This window comes from Triturus cristatus, chromosome 10 (assembly GCF_964204655.1).
Source record: "Triturus cristatus chromosome 10, aTriCri1.1, whole genome shotgun sequence".
NCBI lineage: Eukaryota > Metazoa > Chordata > Amphibia > Caudata > Salamandridae > Triturus > Triturus cristatus.
Genome location: NC_140593.1, coordinates 1,244,248,624 through 1,244,274,696, shown reverse-complemented (window position 1 = coordinate 1,244,274,696; position 26,073 = coordinate 1,244,248,624). Strand labels below are relative to the sequence as shown.

General features: G+C 50.0%; 1 protein-coding gene across 4 annotated transcripts in view; it reads left to right on the top strand.

The window, feature by feature from the left end:
• The window catches only part of KDM5C (lysine demethylase 5C), a 601,345-nt gene that overhangs the window by 200,947 nt on the left and 374,325 nt on the right, over positions 1–26,073 (top strand). For 2 of the 4 annotated variants that reach the window (XM_085629900.1, XM_085629902.1), the window contains 4 exons: positions 14,973–15,096; positions 15,819–15,997; positions 16,224–16,382; positions 16,567–16,686. In XM_085629900.1, coding sequence (XP_085486026.1) covers positions 14,973–15,096; positions 15,819–15,997; positions 16,224–16,382; positions 16,567–16,686 — 582 coding nt within the window. Of the gene's footprint in view, positions 1–14,972; positions 15,097–15,818; positions 16,037–16,223; positions 16,383–16,566; positions 16,687–26,073 lie in introns of all 4 variants that reach the window. The other 2 variants (XM_085629899.1, XM_085629901.1) reach the window with 1 other exon arrangement.

Here is a 26,073-nt window from a genome sequence, read left to right as displayed (position 1 = left end):
GGTGGTCACCTCCCAAAGATCTTCGTCCCCAAGCCTGCAGTCTTTGTTGCAACCGGAGAAGCCCAATTGAAAACCGGGCACCCAACGCCAAAACAGCACCCTCACTGTGAGAAAGTGGCTCTGTATATACTGTTCCCAAATAGGTACAGGGTGTACAGAGTCCACAGTCCCCCAGGGTTGATGGAGGTTAAAGTTAGATATAACCTTACTCTCTAAAGTGGTAGCTTGGTCGAGCAGTAAGGCAGTATCAGAGGACAGTGTAAAGCATTTGTTGTACACACTCAGCCAGCAAATGGTCTCACACACTCAATAACTGAACTCTAGGCCAATGGTTTATATAAAAAAATATATGCTTGTTTTATTTTAGAACCAACAATTGGATTTAAAATATACTTTCTCAGAATGAGATGATTTATATAAATACTTTTGCAATATGCAATTGACTTTTGTAAACAGTTACAAGTGGTTGCAATAGTCAAATCTATTTTAAACACAACAATGCATTGAGCTCAATGGAAGTTTCAAGTTATTTGCAACAGATTACTTTTAGGATTACGTTTGGAATTCCAGTACTGGATCCTAGATTCAGTCCTGGGTCAGTACTTAGAATCAAGTGATGAAAGTCGACTTAATGACTATGATGATTTTTAACCAATATTTAGCTATTTTAACCCCTTCGCTGCCAGGCCTTTTCCCCCTCCTGTGCCACGCCTTTTCCCCCTTGTGAGAAAGTGGCTCTGTATATACTGTTCCCTAATAGGTACAGGGTGTACAGAGTCCACAGTCCCCCAGGGCTGATAGAGGTTAAAGTTAGGTATTACCTTACTCTCTAAAGTGGTAGCTTGGTCGAGCAGTAAGGCAGTACCAGAGGACAGTGTAAAGCATTTATTGTACACACTCAGTCAGCCAATGGTCTCACACACTCAATAACTGAACTCTAGGCCAATGGTTTATATATATAAAATATATGCTTGTTTTATTTTTAGAACCACAAGGGAATAAAAATATACTTTCTCAGAATGAGAGGTTGAATATAAATACTTTTGCAATAAGCAATGGATTTTTGTAAATAGTCACAGTTGGTTGCAATAAACAATCCTATTTACTAAACATAACAATGCATTGAGCTCAATGGTAAATTCAGGTTATTTGTAATAAATTACTTTTCAGATTACTTTTGGAATTCCAGGTCTGGTTCCTAGATCCAGCCCTGGGACAATATTCAGAATCAAGTGGTGAAAGTCGACTTAATTACTGTACTGATTTTTAAATAATATTTAGCTATTTCAAAAGTTGACACTTAGAAAATATTTCAAAGAAAACATTCAATGGATCTCTATGGCAAGAAATTAAAGTTGCAGGTAGAGTACTTTATCGTTACTTTTGTAATCCAGGTCTGGGTACCTAGACTCAGCACTGGGGTCTTTATCAGAAACAGGTAAGTAATTACGTTTGCAGAAATGGTACGATTTTAAAAGAATATTTCAAGATTGCAGAAATCAACACTTAGAAGAAATTTCACAGAAAAGCAGTCAATGGTTTCCTATGGGAGAAAATTGGGTTACTGGTAAGTATAGATGCGAGTATTCTTCCGAGCTAGTGCTGGGCACCAAGATCCAGCACTGTGAGCCCACCTGAGAACAGGTGAGTTTTTGCGTTTTTGTCGCTCGGCTGATTTTTAGTGAATATTTGATGATTTGAAAAGTCCATACTTAGACGAAATTTCAAGAAAAAGCCAGTCCATGTTACCCTATGTAGAAAATAGAGTTAGCGGTTTTCAGGTAAGTTCTCGACTGGCAAAGGTGGGGTTCTGGGCATAGACTCAGGGGTCCCCCAAGGTCAGATAGGCACAGTTAGTTCACCCTCAGCGGCTCTAGGGCAGCCGGGTGCAGAGAGAGTTAGGCCCAATGTTAGCCTATGAGGAATAGAGGGGACTGGTTTGGTGGCTGCTGACCAGCGGGCCACGCGGCTGTGGGAGCTGGGCTCCTGGTCACTCACTCAGGGCAAGTGGGGAAGTAGGCTAGTGTAGAGATTGCACTGCCAGGGCTACTCGGGCGGCTGGGTGCAGGGTGCTTTTGAGCCGTCGGGCGCTCAATGGGAATGTTCCGGTTAGGAAAAAGGCTGCAAGCTCGGGGACGAGGATGCTTCAGGTGCCACCACCACTTCGAGCGGTAAGTTGGGTAGTTGTAGGTTAGGTGGGTACCCCAGGATTGGGCACAGGGTCCGCAGGGCGCCGCGTGCAGGGGTGCCTTTTGGTGTCGGGAATCTTACCCTCTGATGATCGCGGTTGGGGGGGCACCTTGTTCCGAGGCTGCAGGCTTCTTCCGGAATGTCGAGGGGGGGTCCTTGATTGCCGGACTCTGGGTCACAGTCGCCGTGGGGTCGTCCTCAGGGTCTTTGTCCACTCCTGCACTGGCCAGGCTTGGCTGGTGCAGAGTGTGCTGGGTTCGCGGTTCCGGGCTGCTGCCAGGGGTTAGAAATAGGTTTCTGAGTAGAGCCTCTACTCATGGGAGTCCCAGGGGCTTAGAGCCAAAAGGTAGCCAGGTCCTCCGGGCTTTGGTGAGGTTGCTGGCCACGAGAGATGCCGCGCTGGTGCAGGTCGGGGAGTCGACAGGCCGGTAGGGCTGGGGCCAAAGCAGTTGGTGTCTTCTTCCCTTTTTAGCAGCTGCAGGGCAGGTCTTTGTTCTTCTTGCTCTTCTTGTAGTTTTTCGAATCTGGAATCTGGGGAAGGTTGGTTCAGGGTGCCCCTAAATACTAGATTTAGGGGCGTTATAGGTAGGTGAAGGCCAGGGACCAATGGGTCCTTGTCCTGGGGTGGGTACACCCCCTATCCTGCCTCTCTCCTGTGGGAGGGGGGCAGTAGCCTAATCCTGATAGGGTAGGGCCTCCCATCTTCAAGATGGCGAGAGCCCGGAGATGTGTTTCACCTCGCCTCCCCCACCTGAGGGGTGGGGTGGGCAGGCTGGCACATCCCCTGTCCTTGTATGGGGTTTCCGGCCAAGCTTCCCGCCAGAGTGGGGGGGTTGCAGTGGCCTGTGGAAACTCCAAATGGCGGCATGCCTTTGAAGCTTCCCTTTGCTCATCCTGGGGGAGGAGATTTCTCACCTCACCCAGGATGTGCATTGTTGCAGGCCCGGGAGAGCAGGGGCTCTCCCACCCAGGGGTCCAGCAACGTGTCTGCTGTGTGGCAGCCTCAGAGCAGACGTGGATTGTAGGTTAGTTGTAGGAGGGCATCTCTAAGATGCTCTCTGGGGTGCTTGGTACATTAAATCCCACACTGGCATCAGTGTGGGTTTAATGTGCTGAGAAGTTTGATACCAAACTTCCCAGTCTTCAGTGTTGCCATTATGGTGCTGTGGAGCTCGTGTTTGACGAGCTCCCAGCACCATGTACTCTTAAATGGCAGCACTGCACTTACAGTGCCCAGGAATGGACCCGGGTACTGTAGGGGCACAGGGCTCCTGCTCCTGTGCCCACACCATAGGCGTAAGGCACCCAGCTAGAGGGGTGACTGATGTATGCCATGGCAGTGTAGGTGATGGGCATGGCACACAGGGATGTGTGCCATGTCGACTCTTTGTTTTGTCCTGCACCCAGACACTCAGCCTGCAAGGGCAGTGTGTGTGTAAGGGTACAGGGCCTCTAAGGGTGGCACAACGAGTGCTGCAGCCCCTAGAGGCCTTCCCTGGCCACAAGGCCCTGGGTACCTAGGGTTCCATTTACCAGGGGCTGACATGTGGCTAGGGTTTGCCAATTTGGAGTTTGTGTGTTTTAAGGAAGGAACATAGGCCCTGGGCACCTGTTTGGCAGGAGTCCAGGGTACACTGAATCAAAGTACATTCAGCAATTTAGCAAAAAGTGGGGGCATACCATGCAAGAAAGATGGCACTTTCTCACACCCCTCCTGTGCCACGCCCTTTTTTGGCTATTTGGGGTAGTGCGCGCTGAGGCCCCTGTAACTTTTTGACCACATAAGGTATCCACGCCAAATTTGCGTCCTTTTCTTCCAACATCATGGGGATTCTGAAGGTATTCAGGGTTTGTGGATTCCCCTGGAGGGGTCACAGAAATGAGTCAAAATACAGCAAAATTTAGGTTTTTGGGGGGAAAATGGGAAAAATGGCTGCAAATGAAAGCATCTGGGTTTTTCCCCTGCAAATGTTATCAAGAAAGGGTTTGTGGGGCTGAAATCCCAATTTTCCCAGCTTTTAGGGGATACCAGACTTTTGTCAAACCCAAATTTTTTTACAGTTTTGGCATTTTTCTGGGACATAGCCTATTTTTGCTTTTTTTTGTGCTTTCGACCTCCTTCCAGTTAATGGTAGAAATGGGTACAAAAGCAATAATGGATCCTGGAAAGCTATACATTTTAGAGAAGTAGATAAAATTCTGAATTCAGCAAGGGGTCATCTGTGTAGATCCATCAAGGTTTCTTTATAGAAACTAACAGTTAAATATAGGATAAATTGAAAATTTGTCGAAAAAAAGAGCCTTTTGTGTCAACGTTTTCACCTGTAACTTCTTCTAATGTTGACAGCTCTTTAAAAGCAATATACTGTTGCATCCGCTGGACATTACTGGTTGTGGGGATATATAGGATTTGTAGGTTCACCAAGAACCCGACGAACCCAGAGCCAAAAACTGAGCAGCAACTTGCAATGGTTTTTTATTATGTACCGGGTATATAGTAATTATTCTTTAAAAATGTGTACATGGAAAAATCGGTATGAAAGGCACCTATGTATTTCTGAAGTGGGAACAAAATATAGAGTTTAGAAACATTAGATATTTGCACATTTCCGAAATTGGGATACTCATACTAGCATGAGAATTATCAGTCATTTTTTAGAATGACTTATTTTTTACACAATGTCTCATTTGGAAGGCAGAAATGCATCGAAAGTCAATAGGTAATAGCAGTTCCTTTACAAATCAGAATTACCCTAAGTCTCCCGATAAAAATGGTACCTCACTTGTAGGGGTAGGCATAGTGCCCACGACAGGAAATGGCTCAAAACCCAATGTGAACACACCACATTTTCACAATGCAAAATTACCCTTTTTTAGCAAAGTGCCTAGCTGTAGTTTTTTAACCCTAGCTCTGCCAGCACCTAGGGAAACCTAGCAAACCTATACATTTTTGAAAACTAGACACCCAGGGGAATCCAGGATGGACTGCCTCCCACCAGGTTCTGTTTCCCAGAATCCCTTGCAAACCTAAAAAGGGCAAGGGCCCAAAACGTAGTGAGGCGCACTACGTTTAGGACCCTTGCCTGTTGAGGCGCACTACGTTTTGGACCCTTGCCTGTCGCGGGTACTTGGGCCTCCCACACGAGTGAGGCACCGTTTTTATCGGGAGACCCGGAGGAACGCTGGGTGGTAGGAAATGTGTCAGCCCGGTGATGCCACAACTTTATGTGAAAAAGGTGATTTATTTTTTCTGCTAAACTTGAGGTTTGCAGGGCATTCTGGGTAAGGAAACGGGGGATCCACGCAAGCCATACCTTCCTGGAATCCCCCGGGTGTCTAGTTTTCAGAAATGTGTGGGTTTGGTAGGATCCCCTAGGTGGCCGCCGAGCACCGGGCCAAAAACCCAGGTAAGCAGCCTTGCAAAACCAGGTCGTTTTGAGGTAGGCAATTTTCATGTCGCCTCACTACGTTTTGGGCCCTTGCCTGTCGCGGGTACTTGGGCCTCCCACACGAGTGAGGCACCGTTTTTATCGGGAGACCCGGGGGAACGCTGGGTGATAGGAAATTTTTGTCAGCCCGGTGATGCCACAACTTTCCCACACAAAAATGTGTGAAAAAGGTGATTTTTTTTCAGCTAAATTTGAGGTTTTCAGGGCATTCTGGGTAAGGAAACGTTGGGGGATCCACGCAAGCCATACCTCCCTGGAATCCCCCGGGTGTCTAGTTTTCAGAAATGTGTGGTTTTGGTAGGTTTCCCTAGATGGCCGCCAAGCCCGGGGCCAAAAACTCATGGGACCCCCCTTTGCAAAACCAGGTTGTTTTGTGATAGGTAATTTTGACGTCTCCTCAATAGGTTTTGGGCCCTTGCCTGACGCAGGCACTAGGCCTACCCAGGGGTGGGGTAATCATATCGCCCGACGCCCGAACCATGTTGTTTATATTGACGGGCAAGAAGATTTATTGTCTATGTTTGACGGACATGTAGACATTAATCACGTTTTAATCACTTTAAAACAACAGGCTGTGGGCACTCTGGGGCTCACAGCCAATCCGAAGCTTGCAGAGAGCCTTTGGCGGCATCTGATTGGCTAGCAGCCCATGACTGGGCTCTAGCCAGTGATTGGCTGGGGGAGTGAAACGTCACTCAGCCTCTGCAAGCAGTAGTCCGTGGCTGCCACGAGGCTTGCAATAAGCATTCAGGTAAAATAAGCAGTTTTGCCCGCTTGAATTGAGTGATATTGTGACGGAGGTGCTGCGATTTTTATTTTATTTATATTTTTAGCAACCGTGCATGGGTAGATTAATTAGTACAAAAGCCTAGGCCTGGCCCGCCTCGGCGCCTCAGATGAGGACGTCAAAAAAGCTTATCGCAAGCAGGCGCGCTGCGCTACCACCGCAGCGCGCCTGGGGGAAACACCCATTACAACGAATTCAGATTCACGCGCTGCCATCGCAACGGGGGTTTAACATCGCGGGTCCGCAGCCTTCATACCGCAGATAGAAACAGATCTGCAGATTAATGCTTTCAAAAGAGACATCCGTTGGTGACTTGCAATTTATAACTTAAAGTCCTAATATAGAATAGTGAGCTATTAACTTTCAGCCCAGAACTGCGTAAACACACCGACAAATATACATTACAAAATTGATTAATGTTGCAAAGAGGGTACATTTGGCGAAAAAACGATTCTTATTATTAAAGGAAGCTCCCAACTTTGCTGTTTCTTTTTCGACTCTGCGTTTGTGCTTCTCCACACCAAGCACTCTTAAACTACTGCCTACCAGTATGGGTGACATGTGACTCCTACACTTTCACTCCTTTGGCTTAAGGGCAAAAAAACATTGTCGCACATGGCGCAGCCAGCACTAAAAGCTTTCGAAGCACCTGCTGCAGCGTTTCTTTCCGCCGGCAATTACCAGGCCTCACAGAAATGTGTAGGAAACTTGTGTGATGAATTACCATCCTGGAAAGAGATCCGTGTTTTGTATAGTTGAGGTTGTGACCTCTGTGAAGTTAGTGCAGAGGGTTAATATGCCTGCTGCAAAGAAAATGTACGAAGTCGATTACAGAGTGCATAGGATGGGAACAGATCTGCAGATTAATGCTTTCAAAAGAGACCTCCGTTGGTGACTTGCAATTTATAACTTAAAGTCCTAATATAGAATAGTGAGCTATTAACGTTCAGCCCATAACTGCGTTAAGCACACCGACAAATATACATTACACAATTGATTAATGTTGCAAAGAGGGTACATTTGGCGAAAAAACGATTCTTATTATTAAAGGAAGCTCCCAACTTTGCTGTTTCTTTTTCGATACAACTTACCGATTCGCAAGGAACGTAGGGCTCACGTCTGGCCAGCTGCAAAAGTGAGGGGGAAATGGCAGGAGGCACGCTGGCTGACACCTTTTATATCCCACCCATACGTTTTTACAAGGGTGACGGTAAATTAGTACATTACGTATGGTTTGAAATGTACGTATTTTGTGGGAATAAATACACAGCCAAGGGTGACGGTAAATTAGTACATTACGTATGGTTTGAAATGTACGTATTTTGTGGGAATAAATACACAGCCAAAAAAAAGGGGAATAGAAATAAAAGAATTGCCGTCGGAGTGAGGGGGTGCAGGGGGGCAGGGACGCGATAATATCGCTTGACAAGTTTTCCTTAGCATTATTATTGCGCAGCATTCAATGGTTTACTGATTTTAATAAAGCAAAAATATATTAATGTTTCTCTGTCAGCCGGAGCCCTTAGGTTTGATGTGGAACGGGGGTAGATGGGACAAGTGGATTTTACAGGACATTTAGATCTCGGTGGCATTTCGTCCCTTGGACAACAAGATTATTTGGAAAATTCCACACACCTGCTACCCACGCAAGTGAGGTACCATTTTTCTCTGAAGACTTTGGGGAACGCAGGGTGGGTGGAATTTTGTGGAGCCACGCAGATGCCAGAACTTTCCACCACAGAAATGTGAGGAAAATGTGTTATTTTGGACACATGTTTAGGATTGCAATGGATTCTGGGTAACAGAACCTGGTGAGAGCCAGTGAAGTCACCCCATCCAGGATTCCCCTCTGTGTCTAGTTTAAAAAAAATGTACAGGTTTGCTAGGTTTGCCTACGTGCCAACTGCGCTAGGGCCCAAAATCCACAGGTATGCACATTGCTAAAAAAAAATCGGAGCCCAGTGGGCTTTCTGCCGCCCTGGGGGGGGGAAATCGGGGAAGGGGGTTTCATCCTGATATGCCCCTAAAGGGGCAGAAAGACTGTGGCTATTTTTTGTGGGGGTGTGGGCATTGGTATGACCATTTTGGGCAGCCCCCACGCATAAAAAAAGCCTGCGTATTCGCTGGCGCCTAGTGGGCTTTCTGCCCCCCCCCGGGGGCAGATCAAGGGCCACTGCCACCATCTGCCCTCCTGGGTGGCAGAAAGACTGGAATTTCTCTGGGGGTGGGGTGGGGTATTGTCATGCCCATTTTGGGGAGCCTCTACCCCATCACTAATAAAACAAAAAAATCCATGGTTTCTAGTGGGCATTCTGCGCCCCCAGGGGGGGCCAGATTGGGAGCTACAGGTCCCATCTGCCTCCTGGGGGGCAGAAAGACTGTCATTTTTGTGGGGGGGAGGGTGGGGGCATTGGCGAGCCCGTTTCGGGCAGCCCACACCATAAAAACAATTGCGCAAAAATAATCCCTGATTAGTGGCCTTTCTGCCCCCCCCCCCCGAAGGGACAGATTAGGGGCCAATGCCTAGACTGATAATTGGTGGGGTGGGCATGGGCCTGCCAGTTTTGGGCAGCCACCACCCCTATTTTTTTTTTTTTTATTCCCTGGTGTCTAGTGGGCTTTTTGTCCCCCCGGGGGGGGGCAAAAAGACTAAATTTGGCCAAAATTATTTGGGGGGAGCAAAGGCCCTTGCCCAAGAGGCCGCTCCCCCCTCCCTGGTGTCTAGTGGGTGGATCCCTGCTTGGGGATCGCCCTCCTGTGATGATCCCCAAGCAGGGATCCACTGGGGAGGGGTACCATTGGAAAATGGAGATTCTCCCCTTTCCAACGATACCTCTCCCGTCTTTGTACGTGATCAGGGGGCTGAGATAGCCCCCTGAGCACGTAGAAAGAGAAACGGAAATGAGCCTCTTGGCTCATTTCAGTTTCACTTTCAGTGTAATGACGCCTGCGCGACGTGCGCGCCGTTCGTCATTACACTGAGAGCAGGGGTGGGGGCCTCGGGAGCTGGGGAAGCTCTTCCCCAGCTCCCGAGGCTATTTTCACTAAAAGGGAATCCCTCTGGTGCCCGCACCAGAGGGATTCCCCAGGGAATGCCTCATGACGAGCTGGACTCGTCATGGGCACAGCGCGACTGTGCTCCATGACGAGTCCAGCTCGTCATGGGCACACCAGGGGTTAAAAGTTGACACTTAGAAAATATTTCAAAGAAAACAGTCAATGATTCCCTATGGAAGAAAATTCAAGTTGCAGGTACAGTATGTTCTCGTTACTTTTGTAATCCAGTACTGGGTGCCTAGACTCAGTACTGAGACCTTTATCCAAAACAGGTAAGTAATTGTTTTGAGATATTATACGATTTTTAAAGAATATTTAAAGATTGCAGAAATTGACACTTAGAAAAACAGTCTATGATTTCCTATGGGAGAAAATTGGGTTACTGGTAAGTACAGTTGTAAGTATTTTTCAGAGTCTGGGCTGGGCACCAAGATCCAGCACTGGGAGCTCACCTAAGAGCAGGTGAGTATTTTCGTTTTCGTTACTCAGCTGATTTTTGGTGAATATTTTAAGGGTAAGTACTCGACTGGCAGAGTTGAGGTTCTGGGCATAGACTCAGGGGTCCCCCAGGTTCAGGTAGGTACAGTTGGTTCACCCTCAGCGACTCTAGGGCAGCCGGGTGCAGAGAGTTAGGCCCAATGTTATCCTATGAGGGATAGGGGAGCCTTGGTTGGTGGCTGCTGACTAGCAAGCCACGCGGCTGTGGGAGCTGGGCTCCTGGTCACTTACTCAGGGCAAGTGGGGAAGTAGGTAGGTGTAGAGGTTGCACTGCCAGGGCCACTCGGGCGGCTGGGTGCAGGGTGCTTTTGAGCCTTCGGGCGCTCCAATTGATTTCAATGGGAAATCTCTGGTTTAGAAAAAGACTGCAAGCTCAGGGACGAGGATTCTTCAGGTGCCACCACCACTTCGAGAGGTAAGTTGGGTAGTTGGAGGATGGGTAGGTACCCCGGTGATCGGGCACAGTGGGCCGCAGGGCGCTGCGTGCAGGGGTGCCTTTTGGTGTCGGGAAATCTTACCCTTTGTTTATCGCTGTAGGGGGGGGGGGCACCTTGTTATGAGGCTGCAGGTTTCTTCTGGAGTGTCGAGGGAGGTCCTTTGGTGCCTGACTCGGTGTCACAGTCGCTGTGGGGTCGTCCTCGCGGTCTTTGTTCACTCCGGCACTGGCCAGGCTTGGCTGGTGCAGTGTGTGCTGGGTTCGCGGTTCCGGGCTGCTGCCAGGGATTAGAGGTAGGTTTTGAGTAGAGCCTCTACTCATGGGAGTCCCAGGGGCTTAGAGCCAAAAGGTAGCCAGGTCCTCCGGGGTTTGTGAGGTTGCTGGCCACGAGATGCCGGGTTGGAGCAGGTTCGAGGGTCGACAGGCCGGTAGGGCTGGGGCCAAAGCAGTTGGTGTCTTCCTCTTGTTAGCAGCTGCACGGCAGGTCGTCTTTTTTCTTGATCTTCTTTGCTGTTTTGGAATCTGGAATCGAAGGAAGGGTCAGGTTGCCCCTAAATACTAAATTTAGGGGCGTTACAGGTAGGTGAAGGGCAGGGACCAATGGGTCCTTGTCCTGGGGTGGGTACACCCCCTATCCTGCCACTCTCCTGTGGGAGGGGGGCAGTGGCCTAGTCCTGATTGGGCAGGGCTCCCCATCTTCAAGATCTAAGATGCCCTCTGTCGTGCATTGTACATTAAATCCTGCACTGGCATCAGTGTGTGTTTAATCTGCTGAGCAGTTCGATACCAAATTTCAGTCTTCAGTGAAGCTATCGTGGTGCTGTGGAGTTCGTGTTTGACAATCTCCCAGCACCATATACTCTTAAATGGCAGCACTGCACTTACAGTGCCCAGGAATGGACCTGGGTACTGTAGGGGCACAAGGCTCATTCACCTGTACCCACACCACTGGCATAGGGCACCCAGCTAGAGGGGTGGCTGATGTATGCCAGGGCGTTGTGGGTATGGCACACAGGGATGTGTGCCATGTCAACTCTGTTATGTTCTGTACCCAGACATTCCGCCTGCAATGGCAGTGTGTGTGCGCGCCAGGGTACAGGGCCTTTAAGGTTGGCACAATAAGTGCTGCAGCCCTTAGGGGCCTTCCCTGGTCACAAGGCCCATGGTACCTAGTGTACCATTTACTAGGGGCTAACATGTGACCAGTGTTTGCCAATTTGGGTTTAGGTTTCAGCACAGTTTTAGGGAAGGAACACAGGCTCTGGGTACCTGATTGGCAGGAGCCCAGGGCACACTCAAAGTACATTCAGCAATTCAGCAAAAAGTGGGGGCATACCATGCAAGAAAGATGGCACTCTCACACCTGCTCCCTGCCCAATGGGTAAGAAGCAATAAGGACTTTGAGACTTGCAAGTAGGCGATGGGCTGCTGTGGGGGACCGGCCGCTGCTGCGACTCGTAGGCTCCTCGTTCTTGTGGCCAGATAGTCCTTCCCCGGAGCGCTCAGGTATGGAGTCCTTTTGGTCAAGGTTACGGCTTGTTTCTTCCACTGAACGGATCTGATGGTTTCCCCTGCAGGCGAAATGCAATCCTGAAGGGGTGCCCCCATGAGTAGGGCACCCCCTCTTTCTCGGATGCATGAGGTAACAGGTCAAAAGGCCCTGTGTTTTTGCAAAGTAGAAGCCACTGACCCTGGAACTGATTGGGGTGCTTCTCTCTGGTGCATTGTAAGATTTTCTCCTTCAGGGTGAAATCTTGGACGCAGGTCAAGATATCCGGCAGTGGACCCGGCTGAGATCTTATTGTACTCACCCTGTGGGTGCGATCAATCTTGATCTGTTTGGAGTGGCTCCCAGAAGGTATCCAAACAAATCCTTCAGAAACTCAGTGATTTCCTTTCCCTCCGCCCGGACGCAACACCTTGGATGCGTGTGTTACGCCGGGCGCTGGTCTCTAGATCCTCAGTGTGAGCTTGCAGATGTAGGTGTTGATCCCTGAGGCGGAGGATCTCTTGTTGGAGCTGCTCAATTTCATCATCCCGTCCGGGTTCATGGTTTTCCAGCGTGGAGACGCGTTCACCAGCTCAAAGATCTTCAGCCCGTTCGGTTTTGGTGGACTAGAGGTACTGTTGTAGAGGCAAACATCGCTTCTACGTATGGGCGGATGACTGGCTCCTCCGTGTGCATTGCATCTACGGACTCCTCCGTGGGCCCCAAGACTCCTGCGTTGCCAGTCTGGGCCCCTGAGTGTCTTTAACATTCCTGTCCTTGTTGCCTTTACTCAAGGCCATGGTGGTAAGTAGTCACGGTTCGGGGAGCCCCCCTTTGAGCAGGAGCAGCAGTGAAGTATCGTTGAGTGAAAGGGCCCAAAGCACAAGAAATCAGGGACCATCAAGAGTGATCGTCTTCGCAATATTTCGGAGGGCGACCCAGTAGTGTGGTGGCGACTCAATTTGCTGTCGTGTGGCACTGGAGAGCGAGCAGCACATGGCTCATCAGGAGGAGGAATGTGCAGAGGCCTGCATTCTAGTGGTGTTGGCTGGGCCCCTGACTACCCCTATCTTCCTAGTAGGTCGGGCATCATTGCGGACCGCATGCCGATGCAGGGGGTGCCCAATGGGAAGATTGAGGGTGGCGTGTAGCAGGGGGCCTCTGCTGCTTCTTTAGGTGGTGGGAAAGCGGTGGGAGGCGTATACTGCGGTTACTACAGTCAAAAGCCCCACCTCCCCCTCTCCTTTAATGCCTTGGTAGTCCAGCATTGAATGGGGTGCCATCTGGATCCTCTGAAGTTGCTGCCTGGGCCCGGACTTGGGAACAGCAGGTCTTCTGACTGCTTCCCTGGTGGGGTCGCCTCTTTAAAGCACAAACCTTTCAAGGCCCTGCCATGCACTGCCGCAACCCGGCCACCTCTGGCGTACACTGCTGAATTGACGAGGCAGGCCCCTCGAACAGCTCAGCTTTTCAGGTGCTCCCGGCAGGGCCCCGGCAGCTTTGTCCGGCTAATCCGTCCCCCTTCATATTTCTAGCAACGGACGATGGCGCTATGCCGTCTCAGGGAGGTCAGAGGGCCTGGGTCATTGATTTCACACATGCGGTGTGGTCTGCTGCTGACCTGCCCCTCAGAGTCCACGGATCGGGGGCAATCCCTCCCACTCCGGTTCAGGCCAGGGAGGCCACCAGCTGTGGGCTGTGCCTCCAGAATAGCCAGCAGCAGCCTGACCCCCCCCCCCCCTCCATGGCCAGGCCGGTGGGGCGGTCTCCCTCCTCCGGTGCGGGTCTGGAGCATGGACCCGGGCAGCCCAGTTTTCTCTGCTGATTCAGGCCATTGGCGCCCTACGCCCCGGCAGATCCCCAAAGCAGTTCAGGACTGGGCAAGCTGGTACAGCTCACTGGGGACGCACGACACTCTGGGGGCTCCATCTCGCATCTGGAGGGGCAGCTCGATCCCTAGCGATGCTTTTGGCAGTGGGGCCTAGCGGCAGGGCACGGAGAGACTGAAGTGCCACTTACTCATCCATCTTCATATGATATCAGAAAACTGCTTTACAGTCTGCCAAACGTCTTTCTACAGCCACACATGCAAACTGAATGTTACTTACCCAGGAAGCATCTGTTTGTGGCATGTATAGCTGTAGATTCACATGCGCCCTTATCTACATTAAACATTATATTATTTTCGCATGGTCATCTCACTAGGATAGATCATCCTTTACACTCCATCCTCACCCGCCAAACAGGAAATTATCTAGCAATGGAATCCAAGACCGTGTGCATTACAAGCAAGAGGAGAAAATACTGCACCTTTTGACTCGAAAATCGCAGAAAAACTTGCACACTTCTGACCCCAACACTAGATGGTGAACTTATGCTAAGCATGTGAATTTACAGCACTACATGCCAGAAACAGATGCTTACTGGGTAAGTAACCTTTTCCTTCCCGGACATGACCTGCATCCTAGTGGTTACCCTCTTGAAAACTAGTTGACTTCTCATCTCACTGGTTCCCTGGAGATGATGTTGGTATCTTCTGTCCATATTGGGTCTTAGCAGACTTTATTTGTCCTTTCCTACTTTGCCTTCTCTGAAATGGGGTCAGCTGTTGTTGCTAAAAGGCTTAATGGTGTCACCCCACTGGCCCTGTACTGTGTTAGTGTTAGTGGTCTCACTCTTCCTGCCCTGTCTGCTGATTGGCTCTTTTACTGCAGGGATATTCGTGTCACCCCATTGGCCCTGTACTGTGTTAGTGTTAGTGGTCTCACTCTTCCTGCCCTGTCTGCTGATTGGCTCTTTGACTGCAGGGATATTCGTGTCACCCCACTGGTCCTCTACCGGCTGGCTCTTTCACTGCAGTGTGTGTGGTCTCCTCTACCTTCTGTGCTTCTGTGCAGATTTTCTCTTTTCTACTGTGGTGTCACCCACTATAACCTTGTTAACAGATTTGCTGTATTAGTGGTGTCAACCCACTGGTTCAAGAACGTTGGTGTTGGTTCTAAAGTTAGTAAAATAAAATTTTTGTAGCTTAATTTTGAAAACCTTCTTTGTTCTACCCTTCCTCAGCCTGAACCAACTGAAGAAGATATTGAGAAGAATCCTGAACTAAAGAAACTTCAGATCTATGGAGCTGGCCCCAAAATGATGGGACTGGGTCTGATGGCGAAGGAGAAGGCGCTTCGCAGGAAAGGTGAGGAAGTCCTGCTAATCACCATAAGGCTTGAGACCGAGCTAAAGAACAAGGAAGCTGCTGGCTATTTGTCACCTCTGTTCACACAGTGGGTGACTAATGGCAACGGTACTCTGACCATCTCTTCTCGTGACATGGTGTGATAGTGTACATGCCTGCGCAGAGCAGTGAGTGTGTTGACCACCCCACCTGCACTGACATGGTGCGATGATGTATGTGGCTGTGAAGGGCAGGGTGTGTAGTGACTATGTACCTGCACTGTTATGGTGTGGCAGTGTGCATGCCTGTGTAAAGCAGGGAGTGTGTAGTGACCGCCATACCTGCACTAGCGTAGTGCAGTAATGTAAATGCCTCTGAAGGGCAGGATGCGTGTAGTGGTCTCTTCTCGCACTGACATGGTGGGCAGTTTGCATGCCTATGAAGGGCACGGGGTATGTAGTAACGTGGTTGGGTGGTGTACCTGCCTCTACAGGGCAGATGTGTAGTGAGTATTCGTGCACTAAGGTGGTGAGGTGATCATGCCTCTGAAGGGTAGGGGGATGTGTAGTAACCTCTCTTCTAGCACTGACGTGGTTGTGTGGTGAATGTGCTCTACAAGGGCGGTCGTAATGTGTTTCACCTCTTCCTGCAGTAACATGGCAGGCTTTACATGCTACTTACGACGATGGCAAGCTTGTGCCTTGGATGTTTCTCTGACTCTGCCTTTTCCCTGCTTTACGTAGATAAGGATATCCCAGAGTGCCCCACTACTCTGGTGGTGAAGGATGAGCCTGGAGTAGATGTGAAAGTGGAGCCCTTATCGCAGCTCTTTACAGATGTAAAGGAGGAAGTTGCCCATAGCCCGGAACCCTGCACCAAAATGACTATGCGCCTCCGAAGAAGCTACAGCAGCAGCCAGTTTGTAAGGGAACCTTGTAGAAGCCAGAGCATGCCATTGGTGGTGAGCGCTGCGCTTTCGGTTCAACCTAGATGCAGCGCTGTCCCACCCTTATGTACACTTGTTTTGTTCTGATTTGTTGGGGATAGACCAGCTCTACCTTTTCTTGCGAATTTCTTCGCTTGGAGCCCTTATTTGCAGCTGCTACGTTCAGCATCTCGATATCTGACCACCACCTTTTCTCCCACAGGTTGACTCCTTTGTGTGTCGTGTCTGTACACGCGGAGATGAAGACGACAAGCTGTTGCTGTGTGATGGCTGTGATGATAACTACCACATCTTTTGCCTCCTGCCCCCCTTACCAGAGATTCCCAAGGGTTTGTGGCGCTGCCCGAAATGTGTCATGGCGGTACGTAAGACATGGATGATCCCGAGAGAATAAAAAAAATGGGAATGGGGAGGGTACATTGGTACATTAGATTGTGTGAGTACACTTGCAGTGGCCTTCAATATCTGGTGGCTGAATCTTACTAGCGGGTCTCTTAGCTTTAATATCGATTTTAATATTTGGTTTGCTGCCTATCATCCTGCAGGAATGTAAGCGCCCCCCAGAGGCCTTTGGCTTTGAGCAGGCCACCTGTGAGTACTCGCTGCAAAGCTTCGGAGAGATGGCAGATTCCTTCAAAGCTGATTATTTCAACATGCCTGTACATGTAAGTGCTGCTGTGAGCGCTACCTCTGCCTCTTGTACAACTATGTACTGGGACTCATGGAGTAACTACACAGCTGTTTTCGTAGACTTTTTTTTCTTTTTTTTTATCTGTGCCCCTATTGTCCCCTGCTTTTGGTACTCTCTCCTTGTGCACCCCTACCCCTAACCCCCCCCACCCCCCATTGGTGCTCACTTTTCACCACTGCTCATGCATTCAGCCTGCATTCAGTCCTTGCCACTTCGTCACCCTTCTACATCTCTGCAGTTATTCGTTATTTAACCCCACAACTTTTTCTCCTTCACCTCCTGTTTAACGCTCCACTTATGTTTCTGTTAGCAGGTGTGAGAAACCAGTCCTTTTTTTCCAGTTAGTCTTTCACTGTTGCGCAACCCACCTTTTCTCCAGTATTGGATCTTTAATAGATTCACATGCTTGAATCATTCTCAGTTTTTGAGATGAGTCCCACAATTGCTTTTCAATAGCAGAATCAAAGAAATTGCATTAAACTGTGTAGGCAAAGCCACTTTAATAGCACTGTCACTTCTAAGATTCAGGCTCCTGCCAGTGAGGTGACAGAGCCTTCCATAATTCAGATGTTCGAGGCATGTGTGGCTATAGATGCACATGCTATGCATACTTCTGCAATCCAGTGTTGGGTCCGGATGCGTGCGGTTTGTGTTTCTTTGAAGAAATGTTTCGAGTTAAGAGTTAGTGATTCATCTTCTAGGGAATACTGCGCATGGTCGACTCCATTCGATTGTTTTCTTTCAACTGTTTGGTTCGGTCGTGTGCTCCATCGCTCTGAGACCGCTTCGGACTCCTTTTGGTTCGGTATTTCTCATTTCTGCCCCCTTCGGTATTGTTAATGGACGCGTTATCAACCTCTGTTTCGAACAAAGAAATCCTTCGCCTGTCTCGCTTCAATTGCCCCACGGGGCTTTGTCCTTTGGGGCTTTGCTTTTCTTCATTCTGCTTCATCAACGATGCTCTCTGATGGAACAGACTCCTTTGCATTTTTCCCCCAGGTGCCATTTCAAGTACCCGTGGACCGGCCAACATCCGTTCTGTAACCTCAGTCTAACCCCGACCATCGTCAAGAAGACTATGGTTTGCAAGTCTTTTCGCTCAAAGAAAACTCTTCAGGACCAAACAGCAGGCCACAGAGAAATGCAGCAAGATTTTCTTGAAGAATCAGACCTCTTGGATAAAGATAACGAACAAGTGGATGAGGAGATCTTTGAGGCCTCTGCTGCAGAAGATGAGGCCTTCTCCATTGTGGACTCAGATTCCGATGTCTACAGATATCACTCTTGACTAGTGTACTGTAAGTGCTGACAACCCAATTCTCAGCCTGAAAAAACATCTACCTCTGATCAAGCAAAATGCTACTGAGCCACCACTGCCCTCTGGCCACGGTGTACACCAGCAATCCGATTCGGAAGCCCCACCTTTCAGGTTTGTTCCAAAAGGTTTGCCGAAACCTTTCACCTCTGCTCCACAGCAAACACTCTTCGGCGCAGAGTACTTTGGTACCGAAACATCTCTGTACCGATAATTTCATTCGGCACATAGACTCTGACTCATCTGTAGACCATGACGCAAAGCAAGAGAAAGACATAATGGGGAAAAAAGGAGAGAGATAGGAAAACAATGCAAAGGCAGAAAAGGGGATGAAAAAAACCTGCAAGAGTAAGCAATTTTAGTGTAGTAAAAGAAAAATGTTATTACAACCTTGACATTCAGCAATAGGACCCCAGGAAAATTTTTTGATGAATACACGGGAACACCCAAGCACCACCCATGTAATGCCTACCTGACATAAGATAATGCAAGACTGGGCAATGCATAGTACTGTAAATCCCAAATAGATTTTGCATCAGGTTTTTACCAGAAAAGTGACTTAACCCTGGCCAGACAAGTGACTTAACCCTGACGCAAAATCTGGGCCTCAACTTATACATTTTTAAAAACTCTGCCACAAAAAGTGGCAGCAAGAAAAAACTGACAGTAATTCTGTTTTGGTTAATTGATTGCAAAGACTGTATTTTTAAATATCTCATAGGGTTAAGGCACCTGCTGCAGAGCTCTGTGTTCTCAGTAAATCTGAGTGAAGAATAATTGTAAGATAACTCTGGAGGTTAATGCACTTGCTGGAAAGATCTGTTTTGTCTAGCCTCAGTGTGAGAAAGTGGCTCTGTATATACTGTTACTTAATAGGTACAGGGTGTACAGAGTCCACAGTCCACCAGGGTTTGGCATAGGTTAAAGTTAGATATAACCTTACTCTCTAAAGTGGTAGCTTGGTCGAGCAGTAAGGCAGTATCAGAGGACAGTGTAAAGCATTTGTTGTACACACTCAGTCAGCAAATGGTCTCACACACTCAATAACTGAATGTGAGAAAGTGCCATCTTTCTTGCATGGTATGCCCCCACTTTTTGCTGAATTGCTGAATGTACTTTGACTGAGTGTGCCCTGGACTCCTGCCAATCAGGTGCCCAGGGCCTATGTTCCTTCCCTAAACCAAACCAAACCCCAATTGGCAAACCCTGGCCACATGTCAGGCCCTAGTAAATGGTACCCTAAGTACCCAGGGCTTTGTGACCAAGGGAGACCTCTAAGGGCTGCAGCACACCTTGTGCCACCCTTAGAGGCCCTGTACCCTTACACACACACACTGCCTTTGCAGGCTGAGTGTTTGGGTGCAAAACCAAAACAAAGTCGACATGGCACACATCCCTGTGTGCCATGTGCATCACCTACACTGCCATGGCATACATCAGTCACCCCTCTAGCTGGGTGCCCTATACCAATGGTGTGGGCACAGGAGCAGGAGCCCTGTGCCCCTACAGTGCTCAGGTCAATTCCTGAGCCCTGTAAGTGCAGTGCTGCCATTTAAGAGTACATGGTGCTGCAAACTTCCCAGCACATTAAACCCACACTGATGCCAGTGTGGGATTTAATGTACCCAGCACCCCAGAGGGCATCTTAGAGGTGCCCCCTGAAACCTAACCTACGAATCCACGTCTGCTCTGAGGCTGCCTAGGCTGCCACCCAGCAGACATGTTGCTGGACCCCTGGGTAGGAGAGCCCCTGCTCTCCTGGTCCTGCAACAATGCACATCCTGGGCGAGGTGCTAAATCTCCTCCCCCAGGATGGGCAGGGGGAAGCTTCAAAGGCATGCCGCCTCTGTGAGCTTCCCCAGGCCCCTGCAACCCCCACTCTGGCGGGAAGCTTTGGCTGGAAACCCCAAATAAGGACAGGGGATGTGCCAGCCTGCCAACCCCACCCCTCAGGTGGGGGAGGCGAGGTGAAGCACCTCTCCGGGCTCTCGCCATCTTGAAGATGGGGAGCCCTACCCTATCAGGAGTAGGCTACTGACCCCTCCCACAGGAGAGAGGCAAGATAGGAGGTGTACCCAGCTCAGGACGGGGACCCATTGGTCCCTGCCCTTCACCTACCTGTAACGCCCCTAAATCAAGTATTTAGGGGTACTCTGAACCTTCCTTCCCCAGATTCCGAAATTACAAGAAGAGCGAGAAGAAAAGAAGACCTGCCCTGCAGCTGCGAAGGAGAGGGAGACACCAACTGCTTTGGCCCCAGCCCTACCGGCCTGTCTACCTCGAACCTGCTCCTTCTCCAAACCCGGCATCTCTTGTGGCCAGCAACCTCAGAAACCCCGGAAGACCTGGCTACCTTTGACCTCTGATCCCCTGGGACTCCCATGAGTAGAGGCTCTACTCAGAACCTACCTTTCACCCCTGGCAGCAGCCCGGAACCGCGATCCCAGCCCACTCTGCACCAGCCAAGCCTGGCCGGTGCTGGAGTGAACTAAACCCACGAGGACGACCCCACGGCGACTGTGACCCCGAGTCTGGCACCCAAGGACCCCCCTCGCCAATCCTGAAGAAGCCTGCAGCCTCAGAACAGTGTGCCACCCCAACCGCGATCAACAGAGGGTAAGATTTTCCGACACCAAAAGGCACCCGGCACCCCACGGCCCTCTGTGTCCAATCCCGGGGTACCTACCTATCCTCCAACCACCCAACTTACCTCCCGAAGTGGTGGTGGCACCTGAAGAGTCCTCGTCCCCGAGCCTGCAGTCTTTTTCCAAACCGGAGATTTCCCATTGAAATCCATTGAGCGCCCGAAGGCTCAAAAGCCCTCTGCACCCAGCCGCCCGAGTGGCCCTGGCAGTGAAAACTCTACACTTTCCTACTTCCCCACTTGCCCTGAGTAAGTGACCAGAAGCCCAGCTCCCACAGCCGCATGGCTTGCCAGACAGCAGCCACCAAACAAGGCCCCCCTATCCCTCATAGGATAACATTGGGCCTAACTCTCTCTGCACCCGGCCGCCCTAGAGTCACTGAGGGTCAACCAACTGTACCTACCTGACCCTGTGCCCAGAACCTCAACTCTGCCAGTCGAGTACTTACCCTTAAACCGCAAACTCCATTTTCCTCATAGGGTAACATTGACTGGCTTTTTCCTGAAATTTCTTCTAAGTGTGGACTTTTCAAATCTTCAAATATTCACCAAAAATCAGCCGAGTGACAAAAACGAATTTACTCACCTGCTCTTAGGTGAGCTCCCAGTGCTGGATCTTGGTGCCCAGCACTGACTCTGAAAAGTACCCACAACTATACTTACCTTTAACTCATTTTTCTTCCATAGGAAACCATTGACTGTTTTTCTGTGAAATTTCTTTTAAGTGTTGATTTCTGCAATCTTTAAATATTCTTTAAAAATTGTATAATATCTGAAAACGTAATCACTTACCTGTTTTGGATAAAGGTCTTAGTGCTGAGTCTAGGCACCCAGTACTGGATTACAAAAGTAACGAGAACATACTGTACCTATAACCTGAATTTTCTTCCATAGGGAATCGATTGTTTGCGCTGCAGTCTCCGTCCCCGATCTTCACTCACATTTCAGGTCCTGCCTTCCACGCTCGGTCTTCAGACTTTTTGCGCCATCCGTCTGAACAAGAGAGCAATCATCGTGAAGGGCGTGTCTACACTCCGGTCTTCGACCCTGCCATTTCCATGAAAAGGAAGCAAAAAGAGTATTACGGTAAAGGGAAACCAAGATGGTGGCCGGACCCTGTGTATAGCGGACCCTCGGCGGGAGGCGAGGTCGGACCACTCCTGCCGGGAGACGTAAGCGGTGGAGCTGACGGGACCGCCAGCTGGGTAAGCGGCCCGCGGGGCTGCAACGAGGGAGGAGAGCCAGAAAGGAGCGAAGCGGCGACCAGAGCTCCCCGCGGGCGGAGCGGACTGGAGGCGGGCGGGCGGCCGGTGGCGACTGGCTGTGGCAGCCCGGGAGCCCCTGAACTCAACTGCGGTGTTGGAGATACCACCCCGAGGGCCGGAGGAACCAAGGAGCACGGCCGACCGCCGAAGTCGGTGCGGCCCCTTCGCTCGGCGTTGGAGACAGCGAGTAGCGCCTCCGGTCCGAAGAGGGAGCTGGTGAGTGGCTCTGTCACGCAGTTGCTGGGCCTGCGCCTGTAGTTTACTACGGCCACTAGCGCGATTAACCCTGGGGACAGTAACGTGCGCTGGATTTTTTGAGACGCTTCACTTGTGGGGCGCACCAGAGACTGCTAATTATTCCAGCCCCCGGCCAGCTCAGCGCGTGCTAATCAATCAGACGATATATCGCAATTCGCACCGCGAGAGACATTTCTAATGAATTGAACAATCACAGCTTGATTAAGCGAGCGCAGACCCATTCATCAACCTTGAACTGTTGTATACGCCCGCTTCCTGTATTGGAGGGTCCGCCCGCTTCCTGTATCCTGAGGAGCCCTGTATTGGCCACTGGGGAACGGCTTGTGGTGTCGCCAGCCCCCGAGAGTGATTTGCTGGACCTGTGGAATTGTCCGCGGTGCTCCAGGTGCCCTGTTGGTGTCCTGTTGGACTGGCCTGTGAGGGATTGAGCCCCGGGGACGGTATCAAGTGAGTCCCCGGCTGTGTTGTGGCCTATGCGCTGCTCCCTAGCCTGATCTACGGACCCCCTCTTTGTAAAATCGGACTTCTGTGCACACTGAGTCAGGCAGACAAACTCCTCCCCACACACCAGACCTGCCAGCTGAGGGGGAACCGGGGTAACGAAGCCGTGCTGGGGGCGCCACCGGTGCCGAGAGGGGGCAGCACGGTGCGTTGACACCCACGCAGCCTGAGTAACTTGAGGGGGCCAAAGGAAGGATTATTTTACCGCTGAGGGAAACGCCGAAGGAGTTCCGGAGGGCATAGGGACTGCGAGGACCACAGGCCAGTGCGAGGAACACTGACGTATCTGGCCTGCTATACACCCTCTTCCCGCCCACATCTCCTATATAATCCATCGCGCAGGCCCGAGGCCGTTGGAGGCTGGGTTGGATTGGGTCACTTTCCTAAACGCCCTACCTTCAAGGTTGCCTCCACAGTTCCGCTTGGTTGTCAAGAAGCTTGGATTTAATAAAATGGCCACTTGAGAAACTAGAAGTAAGACTGTTTCCATGGTTTCAGGTACTTTTCTGGTTAAGGCTAATACAGTGGTCAATAAGAGACTCCCTGTGTTGGGAAAGCAAATTGCGGAGGGTTTGGAAAACTCGCATCTGGCTTTATCAGGGACACCGTCCACTGTTGGATCATCGCTACTTCTTGATGCCACGCACTTATCGCTCATGGACAGCATTGATCAAACCATAGTCGATCCTACACCAAATAAAGTCACCATCTAATTCTCACAGGGACAGAGACTCAGTACTTATTATTGATGAGGTGGAACCCCCCCCCCCATTGCTGAGTTAATGCCATCTAGGGCTCTGGGGGACGGTGCCACACCAGTGGAATGTATGGGACATAGAGAAGACGCTTCCCCGAAAAGGAAGAGATCTAGGAAGTCCAAAGGCGCCAAAAGGGCTAAAGTTGATCCCATAATGAATGTCACTGCAGATAGCCCGGATACCCCCGTAACATCCACCACGGGGAATGACACGGAAACGGTGAGGACCCTTCCCCCCCCCTCCCAACCCCCCCCCCCCACCTCCATTCCCATGTACACCGGCCCATTTATTTTTGGTGGTGCTGCCCCCAACATCTCAGAGCACATTATCCGCTCATTTACTGATATCCTCAAAAGCCTGCTGGATCCTCTCTCCCTCAAATTGGACTCTATAGAGGCCAGACTTCTGGCTATAGAAAGATTAGGTAGTGGGGGGTAGTGATCAGCTAGGGCCAGGAGCAAGTACACACGGAGCCCATGGGACAAATGCTGGGACTCCTCACACCTCAACTGATTCAATCACTGTGGCTCCTATTTTACCAACAGCTACCTCCCGGGAAAACACCACTATAGTCCCCTTGCCACAACTTGCCCCTGTACCTCTCCCTAGGCAACTGCCTCCGGCACCAACTGCCAGGAGGTCGACGCCGTCTGCTCCGGCCTCTACACCAGGCCAGGAGAGACCAGCAAATGACAGTTAACTGCCCATTCCGGGCAGTTAGCCCTCATAACTGGCCAAAACCAGTTAACTTGCCCCCAGAGGCGGCAGCCTATACTGTGATTTTGAAGGGGGTACCAGAGCTCCCGGCAACGTGGTGGAATCCTATGATTCCCTACGTAATAAGGTTACTAGCTGGTTAAACATCCAAAGGCCTCTACCACCTAATCTAAGAGGAGAAATTCTTATGGTTAGAAGGGTTCCATGGGTCGGGTACACCGTCAAGAAAAGTGTGGGGGATTGTATAATTGTAAGCTTTAAGAGTCAGCAGGTTGCGCCTTATATTTGTAATTGGCTTGGGAGTGTAGGAGCCACATCCATCGAATTGGTCCATCTGTCATATTTTTACCCCAACGCACGTGACTTGACTACGATGAGGGACGATGGCTGGACAAGGGTGGGATCTGCCGTTGATGGGTCTAGATACAGGCCCACCCGTAATGTTATCACTGCTCACGGCAACTATATACACCCTAATAGGTATAGTTGTCTTGACTATATAAGGGTGCATCCTCACGGCATACCCAAGGTATCACTAGTAAACCTGTAGGACAGGGGACCGTGAGAGGTGATATAGATACTACCACCCGAGAATTTGATGCACCCCGTCAGGAGAGCTTAACTCTTATTAGCTCCCGGGGCCAAGTAACCAATTTACTTCAGAGTCCACCTAGTCACAACTTAACATCGATAGTCCCGCCTGGTCCCAATGCAACATCTACTGCCCCATCCATTTTGGAAATATCACTGCAAGTGCCCCTAGTCTCATCACTGGACATCGCACCTGAGAACTGGGGGATTGGGATTAAAACCTCCAGTTGAAATCCTGAAGGTTCTCTTGGAATGTGGCGGGTATTGCCAATAAATTATATACAAATGACTGGGACTCCCTAGTAGGCAACAGTGACATCTGCCTTTTTCAAGAGACCTGGGCCAGGGAACCGCTGTGTAGAGTAGGATATGCAGTTTTCGAAATTAAAGCCAGTTGGACTGGTAAAGGGAGGCCTTCAGGTGGTTTGGCGGTCTGGGTAGCTAGTCACATTGGGTGTAATGCGGAGAATGTACTTACGCTCTCGCAGGACATACAGTGTGTTCTACTCAAGTGGCCCAACGCCTTAAATCTGGCAATCATTAATGTGTACTCTCGCCCAGTCAGTGCGGCTATGGAATCACCCACACTAGATGATCTCTCGTCTTCTCTGGGCCAACTTCCAAACGATTGTAAGATAGTGATGGGCGGTGATTTTAATTGTCACTTCGAACCCCTGGAAGGTCTAAAGGAAGGTGCCCTTACTGCTGAAGACCACTTTTGGGGTGTTCCGCCATGTCCATCCCCCCCACCCCAAATCTTGGTCCCCTCTCGCAGTACAAATTATGTCCCTAACACTAAACTTTGCGCTAAGGGCCTGTAATGGACGCACTCCTTCTGACATTCCTTCATTATGTACCTTCAATAGGAAGGAACATGAATCGCGGCTGGACTACATTTTTTTAGACATTGGTCTGTGGTCCAAGGTCCAGGATTTTAGAGTAATTGTAAGAACGGACAGTGACCAACGCACTCCTACTGGATATGGTGCACCCCGCATGTGCTGTTGGATCACTCCCCGCCGAGCCCAGTGAGGACCCAGGGAATTTGGTTCTTAGTTCCAACAGACGCAGGGTGAAATGGGGGAAATTGGTAAATTCAGAAGAGTATAAGCAAAATTTATCAGCTAGCACTCCCTAAGCTAAAATAATTGGATGTATTCATTAACCAGCCCAGACCCTTAGAATTTAACGAGAAGCTAGCCCAAATCCACGAAGACTTGGTGGGAGCCTTAGGTGAAGTTTTCTACCCAGTGGTACCGCCACGGAAGAAAAAGATTCGAACCCCAACCTGGTACAACTCCTCCTGTAAAAA